Below are 22156 nucleotides of genomic sequence, written 5' to 3'. Positions count from 1 at the left end.
CTTTCATGTCACCATTTGCTCTAAGCTCTTTTATTGATAGAGACTCTAAAATGGAGTTCTTTTATTGATAGTGACTCTAAAACAGAACCATGTTTTTTCTGGAATGAAAACCCAGAAAAATGTTGCTTCAGGTACTTGCAGAAGCTTCTGAGTATATTATACTTTCATCAGACTTTCTCTTAAGGACAAATCCAATAAGATTAGAAGTTGTGGAATATTATTTCCATTTCAAATACCAAATCATGCTAGGTAAGTCAAATACATTAGGCAGTAGAACATGTAAATCTGTGCCTTTTCTTCATTTTTCCAGTTTCTTAAAATTTAAGTTTTACTGCAGTTAAAATCAAAATTCGCTCTCTACATTTATTCACTATGGATTATTGCCACACCAGACACGCTGTACATATCATATCAACCGATCATCTCACCCTATATTCTTGATATATGAGAAAACAAACAAAATTTGTACATGTACTTTTTCCATGTTTTCTGGCATCAAACTAGGCATGTTTATAAACTGGTACAATCAGTGACTGCAAATTTACATGGTCTGTCAGTAATAGCTAGATAATTGGATTCCAAAGATAGTCAAACATTGATGTGAAGCTCCGTGGTTTTGTTTCACCTGCAGCAACTGATAAATTGTGTTGATGCTAATGCATGGATATTGAGATTGGCCCTACAATGAATGATAATTCCTATTAACATCTAGTTTATCTTCATGTGAGGATCAAGTACTGTTAAAAAGATTGTTATGCTTTTACTGATCTATCAAATTTCTAATTAAACAATAATTACATTCTTTGTCTTTTCAGATTCACAAGACAGCATTTGTTAACAAAATTGTAGTACAATTAGAATAAATTAACATTTTCATGTTAGCAATCTCACTGCCTTTTTAAACAAGTTTTGATTGTATGGTAGAAATTGGTGCTAAGTACAAGTCATAGTGAATGTAAATGATACATGTAATGGCCATTTTTTAGTTTTATAGCTATATTTCTTGTTACTGAGCAAGAGAGTATGGCTTGCTTGTATGCTTAAGGTGCACTATTAAAGTGGAAGCAGCAGGAGCTATGAAGCTGATCACTGTCACAAAAATGTACTTAAAGATTCTATGCATTTTTATCTCTCACAAACATCAGTTCAGTGCTTCCTGATATATTGAATAAAGTGTTTCTGGCATTTCATCTGCTTGACACAGATCACTTTATTGGATTGTGACCATAAAGCAATCTTTTCAGCAGCCCTCCAGAGAGGCTAATGCTATGCTCTTGTCATGGCAGCTTAACCTCACCATATTTATCATCTTAAAGTGATTTGTTTTGTGTATTTTCTGTACACTGTTCTTGTTTAGTTTAGTGTGGTCACGTGTTACGTAACAAAGGATTATTTTTAAAAACTTATATTTTGAAAGCACCAAGGTTGTAGTTCTTTTAAGATTATAGCACCTGAAGAAGCTGGTAGATTACCAGTAGCAATGTGAAACTCAATAAATGTATGACTTCTAATGGTTTCAGCAATGTGCCTTATTTGTGCAAAATTGATACGTTAGTGTACATCTGAAATATGCTTCCATACTAACAATTAGCTAAGCTATTACTTTAAACTTAGAGTAATTTAGAGTGATATATTAGCAATGTTAGGTGAATGCCTTCTAAATGATAGATTGGTGAGCTGCCTGTAAATGCATATCTAGCAAAAGGGTCTGCAAAAATGCAAGGATAATATTTTCAAATACAAAAAGTTTTCCAAAAATCGTAATTATGTAAAAAAACCATGCAGTTAACTGTACTTTATTAATCGTCTTGTATGTATTCTAGTTTATTCAATTCATTATTAATTAGTGTCCATGGATCCAGATATTTTCTGGGTTTTATCTGTAAAAGGTACACATGGAGTATTTAGTTTGAAAGATACTTTTTCTTACGAACTTCTGTGATCAGATTTTGAAAATCTGTTCAGCGTATATGCTAATGGATTGTGAACCTCCTTGAAAATGCGACTGTAAATGTTAAACAGTATAAACTGTTTATTCTGCTCAGCAACTTCAGTATTGTGCAATATTCCCCAGGTAATGATTTACATCAGTTCTCTTTCACTTAAGTAGGAGAATCTTGCAGAGTCAATTTCCGTGTGCTTTACCGATTCCTGTGGAGTAGGTACAATTAATGTTTTTTTCCTTATTTATAAATCTAACAGAGGATCTTTTAAGCCTTTCTTTTTGAAGTCAATGAGAAATTTGTATGGGGAGGTCTTGCAGGATTTTATTCTCAGGTGTTGTTCTACAAACACTTTAAGATGATGAGAAAATAATCATGCAGAGGAATTGTACCAGATTCACTTCACCACAGAGTCACACAACTGCCTGTTCAAGTCTGAGGAGGCAGCAGAAAAGGAGTGGGAACCTGTGGCTGCAGTTGAAAGATGGCATTGTGGCTTTCCAAGAAAGAATCAACTTAGGTCTTTTTGAAGTGTTCGTGGACCTTACTGGTGTTTCCTTATTGAGTAGCAGAGGTTCATGTAAGTTCTCCATCAGCACTGTATCTCTGTGGGCCACATAAAGAATTAGCAGGAATATGGCCTTCCCATTAGTGGTTGTATGCTTTGATCATTATATTACTTGTATTGCCTTTTTTCTTTGTAGATATATTTGATCTCCAGATTATTTAATTTAATTGAAATTGCTAGCTTAAAATGTAATGATGATGGTTTTAAAATGGATACTTTCAGTAAATATATTTTTATTTCAGTGTCCCCTCACGTGGCAGACCAAGTGGGAAGGTCCAGAAGATCCTTTACAATATCTTAGAAGTCTTGTAGCTCGAGCATTTGCTATACAGGTAATTTTCAAGAGTAATTTTACCTCAGTACGCAGGTGTTCAGTGACATGGTATATTATGTGAATTGCACTACAGCAAGCCTTTCCAATCTCAAGTCCCAAAGAGTTTTAGATATGTGAAAAGGCATGTAAAAATTTAAAGATAGATGAGAAATGTGAAGACAGCAGACTGAGCAATTTGAAGTCAGTAACTTAAATACAGTAATGTTTACATCTTAGATTTTAGTCATTAGTCTTTCTGATGAACTGTGCGGGAAAAGATAGATTTATTTACTCAGATGAATCTTTACTTCTAAGTCAAGACACACTCTTTAATCTGGTAGAGAAACACATATAAAGAGATAAAGTGAAGCAATTCTAATAGAGGTAATGTAGAAATTAATAGAAGACTAGTCTTTGAAGCAAATAAAGAAAACATCAGCATTCTCCAGGTTTACAAGGGGCTATAATAGAAGGTGCAGAGTCTGACAACAGCTCTGTCAATCTACAGTCTGACAGTGAGGAAGAAAATTTTTAGTTAAGGTAAATCTATCTGTACTTTGATTAACAGAAAAGGTATATTTAAGATAATAGGCAGACAAATAAAAAAGTCTTTTATGTAAATTAATTAGTATTTAAGGAAACAGATTTCATCATATTGGATAGAGAGGAAACTGCGAGAACCTTCCAGGGAGGAAGGTTCCTTTAGGAGGCACAGATCTTCTATTACCTCCAGGCAAGAAATAGAAAGCTGCTGGTTTTGACCTTCATTAACACGGGCTTGTTCTGTGGGATATGAAGATTTCTGTGAACATTAGTGTTGACTGTCAGATTCAGAAGGAAGATTTGAGGAGAACATGATTTCTAGGCATTACTTTTTCTAAAGAAACTATCAATAGTTTGATAGTTTGTTTCCGAAGTATTCATAAGATTCTTGTTGTGCAAACCACTTCTTTTGGCTAATGCTTATTTTTTCTTTATCCTTTCCTTCACAAAAAAGGCTCAAATTATAAATAATAAAGTGTAAATATAGCAACAAGTGACAATGCATGTTCAAATGTTACATTGGTCGTATAACTAGAGTTGAACTTAGTCCCTTCTGACTGACTATTATAGTCATTATTATTAAAAAAGCATCACTTGTGGCTGAGTCAGCAGTGTTCATAATCTTCAAGAGTACCTTGCAATTTGTGACTTCTACCTTTATTTGGTTGTGACCAAACTGCATGCGATTTTCCTTACTTATATGAATTTTTTTAAATGAAAGCCTGAGATTAGAGTTCAAGCTTCTGTGTGGAGTACACCTCCCATACAAAGTGGAGATAATGTAGCAGAGTGTAACAGGTTGAAATTAGTCTTAACAGTAATAGATTATTTTCAGCGAAGCTTATTAAAAAAGTTTTTATTTCCATATATTACTCCAGTCAACTATTGACAAATGTGCTGCATTATATTACCGTGATAGTACTCTTCCTTTTTCATTGTTCAAACTGCTGACAATATTGTACATTTGAATTACTCATTTTTATGTAATGCTATTATGAAGGAAACATTTACAATTTTAAACACTTATTTACTGTAAAAGAGGGACAGATTATTAAGGCGAAGCTTTACAGTAGATATTTAACTGTATCCATAAGCAGTAAATTGTGTTAAATTTTTTGTTAGTGACAATAGAAAGTAGTAACAGATGACCAGATACTGGTTGTTATATTTTTTTATATTTTTTTATGTCAAATATGTAATACAGTTCTATTTGAAGCCATTCTTAATAATACATTATCAGTCTGTTTTGCTTCTCAAGCTTCTAGTCAGATCACATCTGAAACACAATTTCTATGTTTTTATTTTTCTGTGTAATTTACCAGAAAATGTTGATTATTTCTAATAATGCATTTCAGTTGAATCATCTTTTTCCTTAAATGTGATTCCGATTCATGTTTATGCAAATTACACCAAGATTTTGATTAGCCTTGATCATTTTTTAATTAACTTTCCTTTTTTGTGACTTTTCATTATTGATTTTATAAATGTAATTTACTGTTACTTAATTATAAATTTAATATTCAGAAATTCAATAAAGGCTTCAATACAGATTTTCTCATAACTCTGAAAATTATCTTCAGATTTATATTTCAATAAAGGTCATATTTTGGATTGGTTTAGTTTTGTATGACCAATTCCATCGTCATGGTTTTTTGATACTTATACCTCCACCTGTTTCATTCACTGTAAGATATTTAATTCTACCTTCACCATTTGAGACAGATTTGATTTAGGTATTTTTCAAGAGGAAAATAGGAGACATTGAAACGTTAAACTTGTACTGAAAGATTGCATCTACTAAGGATGCAGTAAGTCTATACTTAGGTTAGTAGTTAAAGGCTGCCTTGTCAAGATGTTTGCTGCCAGTGCAGAAAATAATAAAAGCAACTGCTTTGTTACAAACATTTAATGGGGATGGGGATGAACCGAAAATATAGGCCAGATGGTAGAGTAATTATAGCAGAATTTATAGAAGTGTAAAGATGTTCTGAGAGCATTACACAACAACAGACAGAAAAACAACAGGTGTTGCATTTTCTCAGGTCTGAATTCACTCGGTAAAAGCAAAATAAAAAAAGGAAATCTGCCTACTTAAAGTATGAACAAATCAGTACATGCAAAATGCAGTAGAGCCATGTTATGCTATCTATGTGTTGTGGTGACAGAGTTGATGGAAATATGTGGTTTCTTCCCAGGTGGATGTTCTGGTATTTAGATATTAGCTTTTGCGTTAAATTAAAACAAAAATTCTATGTATTGAACATTCTTCTAAGATGAAGAATTCTGAATACTTTCAATTAGCAATGCTGACCTTGAACTTTACAATATCATGTTTCAGCTTGCCTGTCCACAGTGATTTATTTGCTATCAACATTAAGATATGAAGCTTATGAATCATCATAGACCTTTGTGTAGGTTGTAATTCTTGGTCCTTATACTCCCATTTTCTTCATGGTGGTATCTTAAATGTGGTTTTCCTCTCTCATGGTACATGATTATAGCTCAGCTATGCATCAGTGTATAATGGAATTTAAGTCCATCCCAGTCTGTAGGTAAGTGTCTTCTCATGACTATGGATACCAGCAGGAGAGAAAGAAAGAGAAGAGACACAGAACTACAGCTATTAAGAGGCAAAACAGCAGCCCAGGCAAATGTCAGATGAATATCAACATTGAAAAAATGTTTCAGGTCAACAAATTGGAACTTACTTTTTGTTTCCACAAGAACTAAATAAAGAGCTTAATTTCACTTCTTCAAAAAAAAAAAACCCTTTTGTTCCAACAAGACCTTATATTTCAAGTGAAAATATTTATTTCATTCTTTTGGACTGAGCTGCTTTAAAGTCATCTGTAAAAACAGTTCTTCCTTTGAATGGCTGTTTGGTCAGACAGCTGATAAAAGGCTTACAGCATACACTGAAAATGAAGACTGTTCGACCTCAGAATCATAAACAATACTTTCAGAGTTCTAATCAAGGAAATGTTTATGAATATTGAAAGTTTTTATCTGCATAAGTCATGGAAGTTTTTGTTGAAAATGTGTGTGTATCTATGAAGTACTCATAGTATATTAAAAACTTATATTTCATATTTTATCAGACACTTGTATATATCTCTCTGGGATGCTGTTACCTCTTGTCCCCTCCCATCCTCAGTGAAATCTAGGGTAGTAATATTTAATTTCAATACCAGTTTAACCCCTTAGTATAAGATTTTTACTATTTTACTACTCTTTTACTGTTTGAAGTAGAATGACTTTGTTTCTGTTTTGGAACCCTTTACTATTCCTCTGTTTCAACAATCAGCTCTCCAGAAAGGTAGATTGGACAGCCAAGGTATATGAGGTTTGAACTCTTGGAAGTTGCATGCTGAAGCTACTAGAAAACCTTCTGGGAATAGGAGACACAGGATTCTTCCTTCACACCCAAGGCATCTAGGCAAAGAGGTTCAATTTTCATTCACTGATAACAGGCAGAAAGTCTGCTCTTAGAAAGCCAAGGAAGTCAAGTCCTCTCAGTTTTCACTGAGTTAAAGAACTGTGAGGGCCAGCCTATAAATCAGTCTGACTGCAACAGTAGATGATATGCACATAAAATCTGAGAAGTAGAGGCTGACAGTGAATCCCAAAATAGGCATGCACACATACAGACACAGCCAGCTACACACAGGTTAACAGACAGAGGAGGGCAGTACCTTTTTACAGGCAGCTGCATAAACACAGACAGCACAAATAGCCCTATCCTATTTTGGTGGTTCACTGCTCAAGGAAAACACCCTTCACAAGTCGCACTGATTTTTGGTCTCTCCACTGTCTTGCTTCCAATCCCTCAGTCTGCAGCATGCAGCTCTCAGACTCTCATCCTCTTTCTGGCTGGTACTGCTAGAAGTTTGCTAATGGATTCTCTTCCCCCACATAGAGAACACACTTGCACACAAAAATAACTAAAAATAGAGCTTAAGAGGAGGATAGGACAGTTTCTGGTGATCGGGTACAAGGTTGGCTAAAGTGTACTGACCAGCAGCCTCCCTATGTGCGACCTTGCCTTTTATACCTCTCTATCTGTTTTCCCATTCTTGTTTATCTCCCATCCACCTTTCCCCACCTTTGGCCCTTACCCTAAATATCCCATAATAAATATTGTACAATCCCAGAATTGTCATGTTCAGTCCCCAAATTCAGCCACCTGGGCACTCCGTAAGAAGTCCTATACCCCTTTAAGTAGTAATCCTGCTTAGTTTGCATGGCATTTCAGAGTTTTTTTCTGATAGATTGCCTTAGCAGATTTTGCAGCAGGGAGATTTTGCAGCAGGGACAATAGCTTAATGGTTTGTCTTTTATGGTCTTAGGAGTAGCTGATTCAGATGGATTAGGTTGGCTACGTTCCCCACCTTGTCGTTGTTCCTCTCATCACTCTCTCTCTATTTGAACAGCTGTTATCTAGGTGTCTGTACAGTGTGGAATACTTCAGATTTAGTATTCTAATATTAAAGCACAAAAATCCATAAAAATATTGTGTTTTAAATCCCCCCGTTCCATTATTTTAATTCAAAGTTCAGAATGCTATGAAGAATCCACCTTATTCTGAAGAGTTAGCATTTTTCTGTTGCTTTTCTTGTCTTCTCCTCTTCAGCTGTCATGAATATCAAAACAAAAATACAACTGCAGCCTAACATTATCTGCTAAGAAACTGAGCCTTAATTGGCCCCCACAGCTCTCATCATGTTGCAGCATGATTTCAGAATTTATCAGCCAGGATATATCTTTCAAGACCTTTTATCTAAGTGATAACTGCTTGGTAAAAATTGGAAATTTGCAAGTACTACTATAAAAATTTAGATGTTTTTTTGTCTCTCATGTAAGAGGCAAATTTGAAGCTCTGGTAGATCCAACTGTCATACCATGTCCCTTTTTAGTCACTGTTTCAGTTAGGTTGTATTAATTAAGTAGTGGCCAGTATAGAGCAGTAGAGATTTATAAAGACACACCATCCAAACAGGATGCCGCATGGAATGTCAGATGAAAGTATCAGACTTGCACAGGTCATAGGAGTTGTCCACTGAAATAAGGTCTAGCTTCCAAGGCTGCTAAAGCAGAAGCTGAAGCATGTGTTCATGCATGGGTACCTGAGATGGAAAGATTCCTTAAGTTTTCTTTTTTGTTATGCGCACCAGTTCAAGACTTTACTTTCCAGAGGTACTGAAATTACTATTTCTTGTGGTTAAATGGTTCTTTTCCTGCAGAATACAGTGGGTTTTCACACTACATCTGAAAAATTTGGAGTTTTAAATGGAAATATTTTTTGGTTGTCAGTGATCGAGGTTTATCTCAAATTTTGGGAAAACAGTTTTCAAAAAGCAGCATTAGAAAAGGAAAGATATCTTGACTTGCATTCTGTTTGGTTGCAGTGTGAGCTGTTAAGTTTAATCCCAATGAATTTTAGATGCTCTGTGAAACTGAGGCATCCACAAGTTATGGACTTTTCTATAAACGTCAGCCTTCAATATTTTGAAATGTAATCCATTTCAACAGAATTCAACTCCTGTTCATTAAACTCTCAGAATTCTAAGCATGTTTTGTGAGAATGGCTATTCTTTTTTAATTATTAAATACCTTGTAAGCAGAAGTTTCAGCAGCATCCTTTATCATACCACTAACCAGTTGTTCAGCTCTCTGATTGTAGAATATTGATTGAGAAGGTGATCACTCATAAAACAATTTTTATAAATGTTGCATACAAAAGAAGAAAAAAACAGGTCATTGTGTCTATGCACTTTCTGAGAAATTACCTTATTTTAAAGAAAAATATCTTTTTTTCTAACCTTGGTTTAAATTTAAAAGAACTAGATTTAGTATTCTGTATTTCTTCTATGGATGCAAGTTAGTATTTATATACTCCGTAAGTTACAAGAAACTGTACCATGTATTATATGAGATTTAAAGCTGTAGCTGATATACTTTATTTAATCTAATAAAATAACCAGCATTCATTGATTTTTCTCTTTAAGCTACAAGATGCATTTCCACAATACAGGAAGAAATCTGAAAAGATACAATGATAAGATATTAATAAACTGTATGCATTTAAATTGTTAAAATTTAAAGTGTAGATTGATCAGTTTCTAACAATTTGTTTTTCATTGTATTCTTTCCTTTATCATGGACGAAGCTGTCTGTAAAAGAGAAAGCAGAATAAAATGGATAGTCTTGTCTGACAAAAGCTCAAGCAAAAAAAGGTTAATTATAGTACAAGTAGTAGAAAAGGATGTTATTTGCATATGAAAATGAGTCTCCTTATGTTATGCTGTCAAAGATTTTGGTAATTTTAAATTCCAGCCATTAGTAAATGAGAAAGCTGCAACACATGGTAATACACCAATTTGCAGGTACATTCCATCCATCTGCTTTCCTTTATTCTGGACAACTCGGTTGCAGTAACTTGCTCTTCTGATTACCACTATATTGACAGAAATATTGTGTCGACTAATAATTAACAATCTATTCAAAATCTTTTATTGTTTAATTTTTAATTTTTATTTCATAGTCATTCATGCATACATAGAAATAAATTTCTTAGAGTAATAAATTTCTTAGAGTAATAAGGCAGCTTTGCAACTAAAAAGTAACTAGATGTGATCATGGTTCTGTTTTGAAATGTAGATGTTTTGGTGGGAACTGGCTTGAAATATTCTGTGAAATATTTTGTGAAATATTTCACCTCTTGATTTGAGATTTTAATTGTTCAAGATCAATAGTAACATGATATAACTATTCCTTAAATAGCATTTGCAGATATATATAAAAAAGTAAGCCCATTTTCTAATAGAAACACATTGCCATTCCACAAGCAAGCATAATCCCTAATTAGCAGTCTTTTTGGCATTTCTTTGGGGGAAGGCAGAAATGTAGCTGCATGTTGACCTATCTTTCTCTCTTTGAAGGAGATTCCATATAGCTGAATTTGAAATGATAACATAGTTTCATATTGTACTCCTGTACAAATATAAAAAAATATTTAAATTTTCAGAGCTGTTAAAGTTTCAGAGCTGTCATCTCAAATTTAGTTTGTGAAGGAAAAGCTTCGCGAGAGTAATTTTTTACTAAATCCTTGTTCATCTGTTGTGTGTGCAGTAGTTTTACTCTTGGGAATTCACATTCAAATAAAGCAACAAGTGCAGAATGCAGGTGCACTCAGCAACTCTGTTGTCATGACTGTATTTTAAAACTGGAGTAAACACAGAGACATTCTGGTTTGGAGTTTTGGGGTTTTTTTTGGTCTTAGTAGAGTTCTTCTTGGTGTGGTTTTTGTCTTTAAATGTTCAGCAAGGTACGTAATTGAGGAAAAAAACCCCAAAACCTTGAGTCAAAGGAGAAGAGTTCTTAAGAGTGATAGGAAGCTTAGATCCCCAATTTAGGCATGTAAGTGATGCTTAAAGTTAGGAAGGGTAAATACCCTCCTGCCCTATAGTATGTTTCCAGTGTATTCAACTGAATACTATAAATAGCAACTTAATTAGAATGTGTACCCTTAAATGGAGGAGAATGCATAAGAGCGCATTTGCAGGCTGTGATATTCTTATGTTGTTAATTCCACGTAGTCACTCTGAACTAAGAGAGTTATGATCCAATGAGGAATCTGTTCTCTACATCTGAGCTCGAGTTTCAAGATTCCCATCAGGTTTGTGCTGTTGTACGGTGTTGCATTTGCTTTTCCTTATACATACCATATATTTTCTTATAGGTTCTCTATAATTACCATTTTCAGTGTGATTTCTGATATTGCATGATCCCACATAATAAATTTAATCAACTGAAATTATCTATGTATCAGGCAAAATGCAGTAAATAATTTAGAACTAGTTGTTCATTATTCAGATATGTAGATTATCAAGCTGGAAAAAAGATTTATTCAGTCATGTATTCATGTATTTTATTCTTATCAGACTGAGAAAGTCAAAATTGATGGTTTGAATATATCAAGAGAAGAATCCATCAAGTAAAAATACAATAAGATATTACTAGAATAATAAAAATAAAATTGTGTTGCTTATTAGCTGCAAATTTGTTAAAAATGTGTCACCCATGATATCACGATAATATAAAAATGCAAAATTCTTAATGAACTTATTAAAGGTCAAAGGGAGTTGTTATTTCTTTGTATTCTGCACTTTTGAGGCCACATGTGAAGCACTTGTCCAGTTTTTGGACAGTCAAAAAATTTGTTCAATCAAAAAATATATTGCATACATTGCATACATATCTGAGAGTTAGGTTAAGCCTTAATGGTTACTAGTAGAGGAGAGTTCTGTGACACAGGCATGGCTGAGAGATTTTCTCTGAATTTTGACAGCCTCAAGAGAGAGTGTTAACACAAAATAAATGACTGGTAAACAGTAAAAAAAAGAAAAAAAGAAAAAAGAGAGAGACTGATGACTGCAGTCCAAGGGGTCATTTTTTCATAAGAGGAACAAGGACTGTGAGGGAGAAGCTTAATGGAAAATCTGTATCTCATGGGATGTTGACCAGAGAAAACAAACCATAGCAAAGTAAGCAGTTCTCTGTTGGCTCTCCTTATTGTAACATAGCCTTTAAGCTGGTACTATAAAAGAAGTTACTGCAGTGCATCCCATCGTTACTAGTGCGTAATATATTGAGTATTCTGTACCCCTGTTTAGTCACACCAGCACCATCACAATATACATTTCGCATCCCTACTTCAGAGCTCTGCAAAGGAATTATGTCTGATGTAGTCCTGACTTTGTCCAAGGATTATGGTATTCAGTCTTGTGTGTTATCTGCAAATTAATGTTATGTGCCACTGCAACTTCTTACCAGTGGAGGTGGAAGTAGGACTGTAATCTCTTTCAGAAGGAGAGGACACTGAAGTTTCTTTGAATGTTTGTCCCCTTTGCTCTCCACATTTTGTAGTTTCTGGTTCTACCAAGGAATAGTTCCAGCTCTTATACTTCCTTACCCAGTTATACTCTATGTAACTGCAAATGCAATCTAGCAGCTAGTAACTGATGTATTTAGTTGTGGAGAAAGAAAAACTAGAAGGCATGAAGCATAAGAGTATTGTCTAACTGGATTCTGTGTTTAGTGATCACATAGGAAATATCTGAAAGTAGATATTTTTGGCATACATCAATCATGAACTTGTCGGTATGATGTTACAGTTCTTTAAATGTAGGAAACAGCAATTTATGGAAAGTTAACTTCCTGTTTTGATAAAAATAAATTGATACAGTAACTGGAAAGAGATCACATTTGCTAATGCTTCCCTCAGCTATGCCTTACTGCACGTCTGCTTCTGGCACATTGTTGGTTAGCATGTTAATGCCACTGGACTCAGAATTTTTATGCTTTAACAGTGTTCTATTGTGTTAGTATTCAGACTTCCTGAACAAACAGGGTGTTTCTGAGGCATGTCAAACTGAAATAAAGGAATAATAGTATTTTATTTAAAGCACTAACCAGCAGTTTTGGTCTGCATACTCTAAAATTAAAAACAAAACAAAACACCAAAAAACCCCCTTATTTTAAAACAAAAATAAGACTCCAAATTAAATTCCTGTGTGATTTACCATTTGAGAGATAGCATGTGCCAACACCTTATCATACACCTGAAATACTGCAGTATTCACATGTTCATAACTAGCTCAAGAGTAATAGCTCAAGGATTTCACATACAAAAAATATTCCCACAAGGAAGCAAATTGCTGTATGCCAGTTGCTCCTGAGAAGCTATGCATTACACACTCTGTGCTCAGTGCCAGAAAAAATACCTCTATTTCATTTCTTTGCAGTGTAACACAATTACTCCTGCTGGCATTTACCACTGAATGTCAACACTTAGGAGCACACCTATGGAACAGTTGCTGCACTGTGGGGAAAACAGGACTTTAGCATAACTGCTTGATTGACCTTTGCTTAATCTAAACTCTGGTTAACTGAGTACTTACTCCCCTAGCAGTGCTACTCACCATCGTTTGCTCTCAGGCTTATCCAAAGTCCTGCATTTTTTTTTTCCATACTAACTTTGAATCCCTCTAAAACTAGTGGAAAAACAGAATTGTATTCTATGGTTTCTGGCTATGCATATTCATATAACACTGAATACAATTCTCTATCTAGGCACAGAAATGAAGTCACTTCTGTAGTGATTTATATGATTTTCTCTTTCAATAAAAGGTCTCTTCTGGGACCATACCAAGGGAAAAGCATGGTAGAAAAGAATACATTTGGAATGAATTAAAACAAGTGAAGGAGAAAGTACTTAATTCATTGTAGAGGAGTTCTGTGATCCTAAAGTTGTATAAATGATAATGTGAAAATCTGGCAGCCTCTTTATTCCTTCCACTGTTCAATATAAGGTGCTTAGTTTGCTTTGGGATTATAGAAGATAAGGAAGGCTTCTCTCTGAAAATGGAATAGATGCTTCTTGGATGTTAAGATACATGATAAAATATTATTTGAACCACCTGAGACTGCACTTAGAGTTTTATTTTTGTAAAAAACAAAAAAAATTCCTTTTATTATACCAAACAGAACCTCACATTAATTGAAGTTGTGAAATATCCTGCTAGGAATTGCTTTGCAAGCATTTTGGGTATTGCTGATAAATTTTGATGTTATATTTGTAATCATCATATGCTAAATTAATCTATCATGGACAGTTCACACTTAAATTTCTAGTTTCATTGTAATAAGAAAGATTCAGGAAATACTGAAATATTGAAATAACCAGTTACAAAGAAGAACATATGATGGATTTTTAATTTTATTTTGTAATATAAATCTTTCTGGGGTTAGGATATTTGGACTTGTAGACCACATTATTGGTATAATTGAAATTATTGATATAATGTGAATTTATTTTTGAAAATAAGTTATTTACCATTTCAGCTTTCATATGTGTTTTCCCAGATGTTATAGCTGCCATATCTAACCAAAGATGTCTGATGATTTCATACACTGAAAGCTGCTTTCAGTGAATTTTGATCTTGACTATTAGCTGTTTTGAAGAAGAAAAACAAATCCTGAATTGCAGCAAACATGTTAAAGACCATATTATGGGAGGCAGGAGTGAGGGGGCAGTTGGGAGAGCATGGGTATTGGCCTGAACCACAGAGACAAGTAGCTAGATTTTACACCATCTTGGAGCCGATGGGAGTCTTCTCACTGTAATCCAGCTGGCAAGTGACAAACGCATGGATTATTTTGGCCTACCTGGCAGGAAAGCAAAGTTTTCTACTGAGTTGGTGATGGAAGAAGGCCCATCAGACTGAAATGCTGCAGGGCCATCCAAGATTCATGAGAAGTCAAACAACTTTGCATCACTTTGACAAATGAAGTCAATGTATATTTTTATTGGAGTTGGGATAGGAGAGGAAAATTAAGATATTAGAGCTAATCTGTTACAGGATTTCTCCTTTTCAAGAAACATCACTTCAGTCTTTCTACAGCTTAGCTTAAAGTTCCTTCCCATCAAGACCTGATCTCTTCCAAGCATTACGGCGGTGGCAGTGGATGTACTAGTGACAAATGATCCATTTAAGAGAGTGGTGTTGTCTTTTGAGACTGTAGCACTTCACTAACATGCTGCCATGTGGTCATATAAGACGAAAAGGAGAATAAGCATAGGGATATTTTTTACACTTCTGTTGTAAAATACATTTCATTATCATTTTATTGCATTTAAATCTTAAATTATTTATTAAACAGCTGTGAATGAGCTATGTCTTCATCTTTATGTAGGGCAGTACAAGCAATTACAAACTTTGCTTTTATGATCTAATGAAAGTTTGTGGTGGTGTGTATTTCCTAGTGCTACTTAATTATATGAGTTCAGAATTAATATCACCCATACTGGTCTTTTAATTGGGTGGAATATAAGCATCTATGTTCCTGACAGTGTTTCTCTTTAGCAGTGACATTAGAAGTTTATTTGATGACAGCAATAGAATGATTATATTAAATACAAGTTGAAATGATAGTGTCTACTTTTATTACACAAAACAATTTACAAAATCTGTCCTAACCAGAATGCAGAGTTACTGCTATATGTTAAAAGAGATTGTTATATAAAGTCATTAAAAGAATCATGCAGACAAGAGTCATTAACTGTGTACATTTAGCTAATGAAAATGGAAAGCAAAAATCTCTTAACTGGTTCATAATCATTTGGGTTGAGGACTCATAGTCAGTGATGTGACAGATAAAAAGATCACTAATCAAATGTTTGTTTGAACATGGTGAAAACATTATGGAGATGTGTCTGACACACTGACAAAATAAAATAAAATTCATTGAGTGATATTTACTTGTATTTTGGATTATTTTGTCACTTCCAAGATACTTCCATGGAATTATTTATCTGTCAGCAGTTCAAAGAATACAGTAAAGTACTCTTTAAACAAGATATGGATGCCTGGCAGATGCATTGTGTAATGAGAGTGTAGCTTCCAAGATTTTTTATTCAGTGACTAGAGTAATTTAATAATCTTCTAGTAGTTGGTATTTAGAAAGGACCGTCATTTGTCTTTCTCTGTTTAGTGATAGCAGGTGGATTTTAGTCTCTGATTATTTTCTGGCTTAGTATTAAACATTAATCTTTCTATGCAGAAGCATAAGGCTTGCAACTACTTATAGAGTAGGTTATACAGTAACTTAACATTTATACTACAGTACTGTAGTCAGGACTGTGACTATACCATGTAAACAAATTGTACCAAAGATGTACAGTGTAAAAGTTTCAAAACACAGGATTTTGAGTATGGACTGTTGCATAACCACTCAGGTACCTAAATAATTCGTCTGAAGATAACAAATTCTTTAGTCTGAGATAGTGTTTTGAGGATCAAACTCAGATTTCATTACCTAAGACATGGTTTATCAAGTTGTAAGGTGCAATATGTGTCTCTTTTCTCATGTAGGCACATAATGCATTGCGTTGATGGGAAATGCCAAGCTTGCTGCTCCTAGTAACAGGCTTCATAGCTGCATGTAAGACAGGGTGAAAGAAGTAGGTTGAGGCATGTGTTCTGTAAGGATAATTGAGGCCGGTTATTCCCCCCACCTCTATTAGTTTCATTTATTACCAAATATAACAGAGGCCAGTTTTTATCTTATCAGAAATTCATGTCTCAAATTAATACACTAAAAATGGCAGCATCAACATAATACTGAGAGATACTTTCAAAAAACTTGTTGGTAAGTACTTATAATAACTGCAGATTGAAAATCAAGTGTTTCTTGAATTTAATATGCAGTTTACAGAAAAGAATGATCTTAAAGCATACTTGAAAGGAATGCAGTTACTTGACTGAACTTAGTAAAGCAAAGACAGTAATGACAACCATTTTGATGGAAAACATAAACTCTCCTGTTAGTAAAGGTGAAATAAGGTTTCAACAGAATGTTAGAAACTTGATAAAAGTTTCATTGTACAAAGTGAGCTGCACTGTACAAAGAATGGAACAGAAGTTTATTTAGAATGGATGAGTCACATTACACATAAACTGCTACTTTTCTTTATACTTTTAAATGGTGTTAATTTTCTATTTACCAGTTTGAAATAATTGAAATTAATATTAATGTTTGAGGTTACAGTATATTTACACAAACATTTTTCATTACTCATAATAATTTACAAACCCACATTAACTCAAAATGTTGAAAAATCAGGCAATAACTTCAGGATTCTTTGTTTTCCTTTTTTTTCCCCCTTTTTTAGAATTGGGTAGAAAAAGCAGAGAAACAGAAACTACTGTCAGACACCCTTGACCTTTCAGAGCTATTTCATCCAGACACATTTCTCAATGCCTTACGCCAGGAGACTGCAAGGTGAGGGAAAAATAATCTGCCTATTTATGTGTGCTAATGTGCCATTGTTTGCTATGTGTGAAGATGATTATTTCATTTTCAGGACACAGATCCAACAAATTATGTCAATTGCTGTCATTAGTCATCTCATTTTTATTACTTGCACTGAAGTAGAATAGCTGTGAGTTACTTGTTTTAATGCTGATTATTTTTTTTATATATAAAATAAATTGGGTTTTTGTATTTTTTAAAATACATTGGTTTTGGTTTTGTATTTCATTTCCTGTTGTTACATGTCTCTAAGATTTACTGTATATATGTTTCCCTTGCAGAGTAATGAGCTGTTCAGTGGACAGCCTTAAATTTACAGCATCATGGAAAGGGCGAATACAGGAAGGCAAACTCCAAGTTAAGGTATTTTACTAGGATGTTTTACTAGAATTTTACAAGGATGTTTTATTAACATAGTCCAAATCATCTGTCCATAAACCTTCTGGAAAACTGAGCTATAAATACATTGGTGTACCTGAGATACAAAGGCTGGTTAATGGTATACAGCTACAAAAATGGTAGTGCAAAAATTCCACAGAAATGGGAGAAGGAAAGCAGTTATATTTTTACCCCTCCCTAGTCACAGTGCTTATTTAAAATTTAAAATTTTAAATTTAAACTTATTCTTGCTCCATTCTCTTCAACCACCTGTTAGATAAAAATTGAAGCTGCAATTCCATTAGTTAGTATCTACCTGTTGTCCAGAAAGTAGTTGTCCAGAAAGACTTGTGGCATGTAGCAAGAGGAAATACACATGTAAATCTGTAAGTCTAAGGCCATGTGTTAGCATTTGTCGAATCACTGAAAAGAGACTTCTAAGGAAGTAAACAAACCAAAGTAAACTACTAGCTTTTGATATGATAAAGGCCCAACAATTTTTTTAATGGACACTTAGAGCTACAGCCAGCAGCCATAAAGTCACTCCTGATTGCTTGGACAGCAAAGTAGAGATGAATCATCAAATGGTTTAGTTTAGCTTCTTAACATTTCAGGTGGCACTGCCACTTTGGCTGAATCCAGATCTCTTTGCACCTGTTTTATAGTTAATTTTGTAGGGAATTCACAAAATAAGTTTTCTATGCTACGTCTTCCAACAGGTATGTTGGTCCCCTGATAATACTGCATAGCTCAAAGTGCTATGTTCAGCACAGAGCACGGCACTTAAAACTGCATTCTCACAGAAACACAGGTGAAAAATGCAGGGCACTCACCACGCGACTATCTACTGATGTGCGGCTAAAGCAAAGAGATTGCTAGACTAGGAGAGAGAAAGCAAGTGGCAGGGCACCTTTTCTAGTCTGATAATGCAGGCAGACACAAGGCTGTTGGGGATATTAGGGTTCTGGGTTGGCTGCTGTCACTGTCTAAAATTATTAATACAGAATGTGTAAGAATTCATTTTCCTAAAATATTAATAGATTGTAAGGCCAGAAAAGATAACTGTAATAATCAAATCTGACCTTTATACAATACAGTCTTTTGAACTTTGTTGAATTAATTCCTGTTGGAACTAGAGAATATAATTTAGAAAATTATTCAATCTTGGTATTTAAATAAGAGTAATGGTCGGCTACTTCACTTAATGAGAAGCAGGTGCGAGTCTAGAACCTGGAGATAAAGAAACCAAGGGACTTCTGGGGCAATTTCGTTCACTGGGATAAACCTAGGATATGATAAACCTCAGAGCCTGCAAATCACATGTTCTGAGGTTCCAGATTCAGCCAAGACTTCTAAGTCCATGGCAGTGAGCCAAAATAGAGTTTCACATCTCAGACCACTCATTCTAGTAGGCTAACTATCAGCTGCAGATCCTAGAAGACTGGACTTCTTCAAAACCATCCTACCATATTTGAAAAATGTCAGAAGTCAATGTCAAATACCTGAACTCCATGCATGAATAATATTATCTAAGTATTTTCATATGCTAAAAAATATTACAATATTTTACAGTTGCTAGATTGAAATAACAGCTTGGAAACTAAAGAATTAAAGGGTAATTAGAGGAAAGAGTTTTATAACAACACTCCAGTTAGGTGTATTGAAGCTTATAATTCTTCACTATGTGCAAATTTATGTGGTAGATTTTTGGTAATATTTGTTAGAATACACTGTTAGCAGTCACTGTTATATGTAGGCAAAAAGGTTTACATATATTCTCTATGGCTTTACAAGAATGAGTCTTATGTTCCAAGAGGAATAAAAAATAAAAATAGAATTTTGTTTAAGAGCAAATTCTCTGCTACAGGAATAGTAGAAGCAGTTAGGTGAGTGGTTATTTTTAACAAAAGGTAAGAATCCTGTCAAGTTTACTCACCTGATTTGAATGTTATCCTTTCCTCGGTATAAGCAATATTCAGTGAATCTGTATTAGTAAGTATTCACCAGTATCTTCACTGCTCCTTTGAATCTTTGATGTACAGAAAGGCTTTGGAACCCTTTGCCATGCTGAATATTTAGATTCCTTTCCATGAGTCCTTCCTGTACTCATGGAGAACTGGGGAGAAACTTCCACATTAGTAAAGCCAAATACCACATGGACTGTAACTAGGGCATAAAACTGTCAGTGATTCAGAAAAATCATCCTCTAAGATGTATCTTGTTTGATAAGGATCCTCTGGATTGCACATTAGGCTTGGTTCACATGAGCAATGTGAATTTTAATACTGGTAAAGTTAACATCGTATCTGCAGTTTCAAGAATTCAGGCTAACCTTATAGAATGGGGAGCTATTTTGAGTGGGCACTCAAAAAAAAATTCAATCAGCAGAATGGATAAGTCCTTAAACACATGCTGTGGTGAGGTAGCTGGGACCCTGTTTTATCCCACCTGACTTTAGATACCTAATCGGAAATTGGAGTTCACCAATCTCATTTTGTCAGTGAAGAAAGACATGCACCGCTTCAGATCTTAAATGAGTTAAGCAACTTTCAGGAGATACCTGTCTTTCTCCACTGACAGGAGAAAACCTACAATTGCTATGGTCCTAACGTAGTAGTTTTGGTCAACTGCCTGAAGGTAAAAGTTTGGTTTTTTTTAAAAACCTGTCACATTTTGGACGTTTAAATAAACAGGTATCATGGAGACATAGGGTTCAGGAAAGAGTTATTTAAAGATTTTTCAGACTTTATGCAAATATCTGTTAAGTGTATACGTTGCTGTTATGAAGAACACCAGTTATCTACTTGATTAAAGATGGTATCATCATTGTATAAAAGCACCAGTGCTGATAAGATGATCTCTTTTATAGAAAGTGTAATACATGAACGGAAAATCTTACATAGGAGTGAAATAGAAGAAAACAAAGTGTGATCACAACAGGATGTTGTAAAAACAAGGCACAAAGTGTTAGCAAAAAAATAACATGTCTACTTTTGCTGGCTTAGGCTACACATTATCCAGTTAAATACACACAATCCTCAGTGAACTGGGCCACTACAAGTTTGACATTGTGTATCTCAGCCTTATACTTAACTGTTACTTCCTCATTGAATATCCATTTGCAGATAAGGCTACTAAGAAATTTTTCCCATTTAGAAATTCAGTTCATAACCAAAAGGAGGTGTTTCCATTTCAGTTGTGTGCAGAATAAGATAACTGAAATAAATGTAAAATGTTTCTTGGCATCCTATTGTGCATGCATCTATTAATGTATTTCGTTAGCAGTATATATGCATAGACATACTTTTGTGTCTGCACAAATACCTTTTTTTTGTTCCCTTTGGAAATTGTCTCTTCATTATGATTTGTTGTGTTTCAGTTTAGAACCTGCCTGATCATACAGCTCTCTGTCAATAAGATAAACTCATATATACCCAGTCCTGCTGTTTTCCTCCCCCTTGGCAACTTTCAGATCTTCAGATTATATTATCGAATGGCATGAACCTGCATTCATTTCTCTTTGCTAAGCCACTCTCTTCTTATGTAAGATCGATCTTCAAACTATCAGAAAGTTTGTGATAAAATAATTGGTAGAATAATAAATATGATTTATTTTTGTCAGAAGATTTGATTTGTTAATACTGCATGTTCCTTCTTCACATGATTCAGACTGCAGGTTTAAAATTGGATCTCTCTCATCCCCTATAAGAACCAGATCATGCTATAGGCTATTCTGAGGTTTATCAGTCTCAATTTATACTAATGGTGCTATTTCACTTTGTGTGACTATTTCCACCAAAAGACTTTATTCTATACTCACAATGGCTGGGGGACTCTGTTTTGGGCTATGGGAGAGTCATGCTCAAGTCCCTGAATCAATGGATATTTAATTATTCTAATAGAATATCTTTGTTGAAGGATTGGAACAGTTAGGAATGGAGATGAACATTGAATTTAAACCTAAGATTCACACATACTTTGTATAACTTTCTTAGTCACACTGTCAGTTAGTGACTGTTTTGAAGACTTGCTCTTTGAGATTTTTTTTCTTGCCTTTAATTTTAAGTTTTTGATGGCTTAGAATTTGTTCTGATAAGGAAAAGAAGGTGGAAATCTCATTATGATCTGTATGATGACAAAGCTTTGTCAGCCTTCCTGCACTTTTAAAAAATGACATCATGCTTCAGCAATTGTAGACATTTGGAATTATTTTTGTGTGCCAAAAATTTCAAATAATATACCCTGTGATCATCTGTAAGTCAGAAGTATGAAGTGCTAGAGCTGTTGGTGTAACTACAAAGTAGGCAGAGGAACACTCAATCAGGCCAAGAATACACCTGAATCTGGCCGGATTATCAAATCTGATGTTAAATTATCAGTGTTAACTCAGGTGATAGTTTAGACGCATGATGTGGAGTAGATGTGGAGTAGGATACGATGAATATTTGATTTAGAATCAATCTGTATAAAATAGCACTTTAATATCACTTCGGATTGCTTTAACAAAAGGTACTGAAAATGTATGGCTATTGCAATATA

General features: G+C 34.4%; 1 protein-coding gene across 4 annotated transcripts in view; it reads left to right on the top strand.

Moving 5' to 3' along the window:
- DYNC2H1 (dynein cytoplasmic 2 heavy chain 1) overlaps positions 1-22156 on the top strand; it is a 183277-nt gene that overhangs the window by 151980 nt on the left and 9141 nt on the right. For all 4 annotated transcript variants that reach the window (XM_072850637.1, XM_072850636.1, XM_072850635.1 and 1 more), the window contains 3 exons: positions 2754-2843; positions 17100-17209; positions 17521-17602. In XM_072850637.1, the coding sequence (XP_072706738.1) occupies positions 2754-2843; positions 17100-17209; positions 17521-17602 (282 nt within the window). The remainder of the gene's footprint in view (positions 1-2753; positions 2844-17099; positions 17210-17520; positions 17603-22156) is intronic.

Source organism: Ciconia boyciana, chromosome 1, assembly GCF_034638445.1.
Source record: "Ciconia boyciana chromosome 1, ASM3463844v1, whole genome shotgun sequence".
Lineage (NCBI taxonomy): Eukaryota > Metazoa > Chordata > Aves > Ciconiiformes > Ciconiidae > Ciconia > Ciconia boyciana.
Note: the sequence above shows the minus strand (reverse complement) of the source record. Positions and strands in the feature narration are given on the sequence as shown.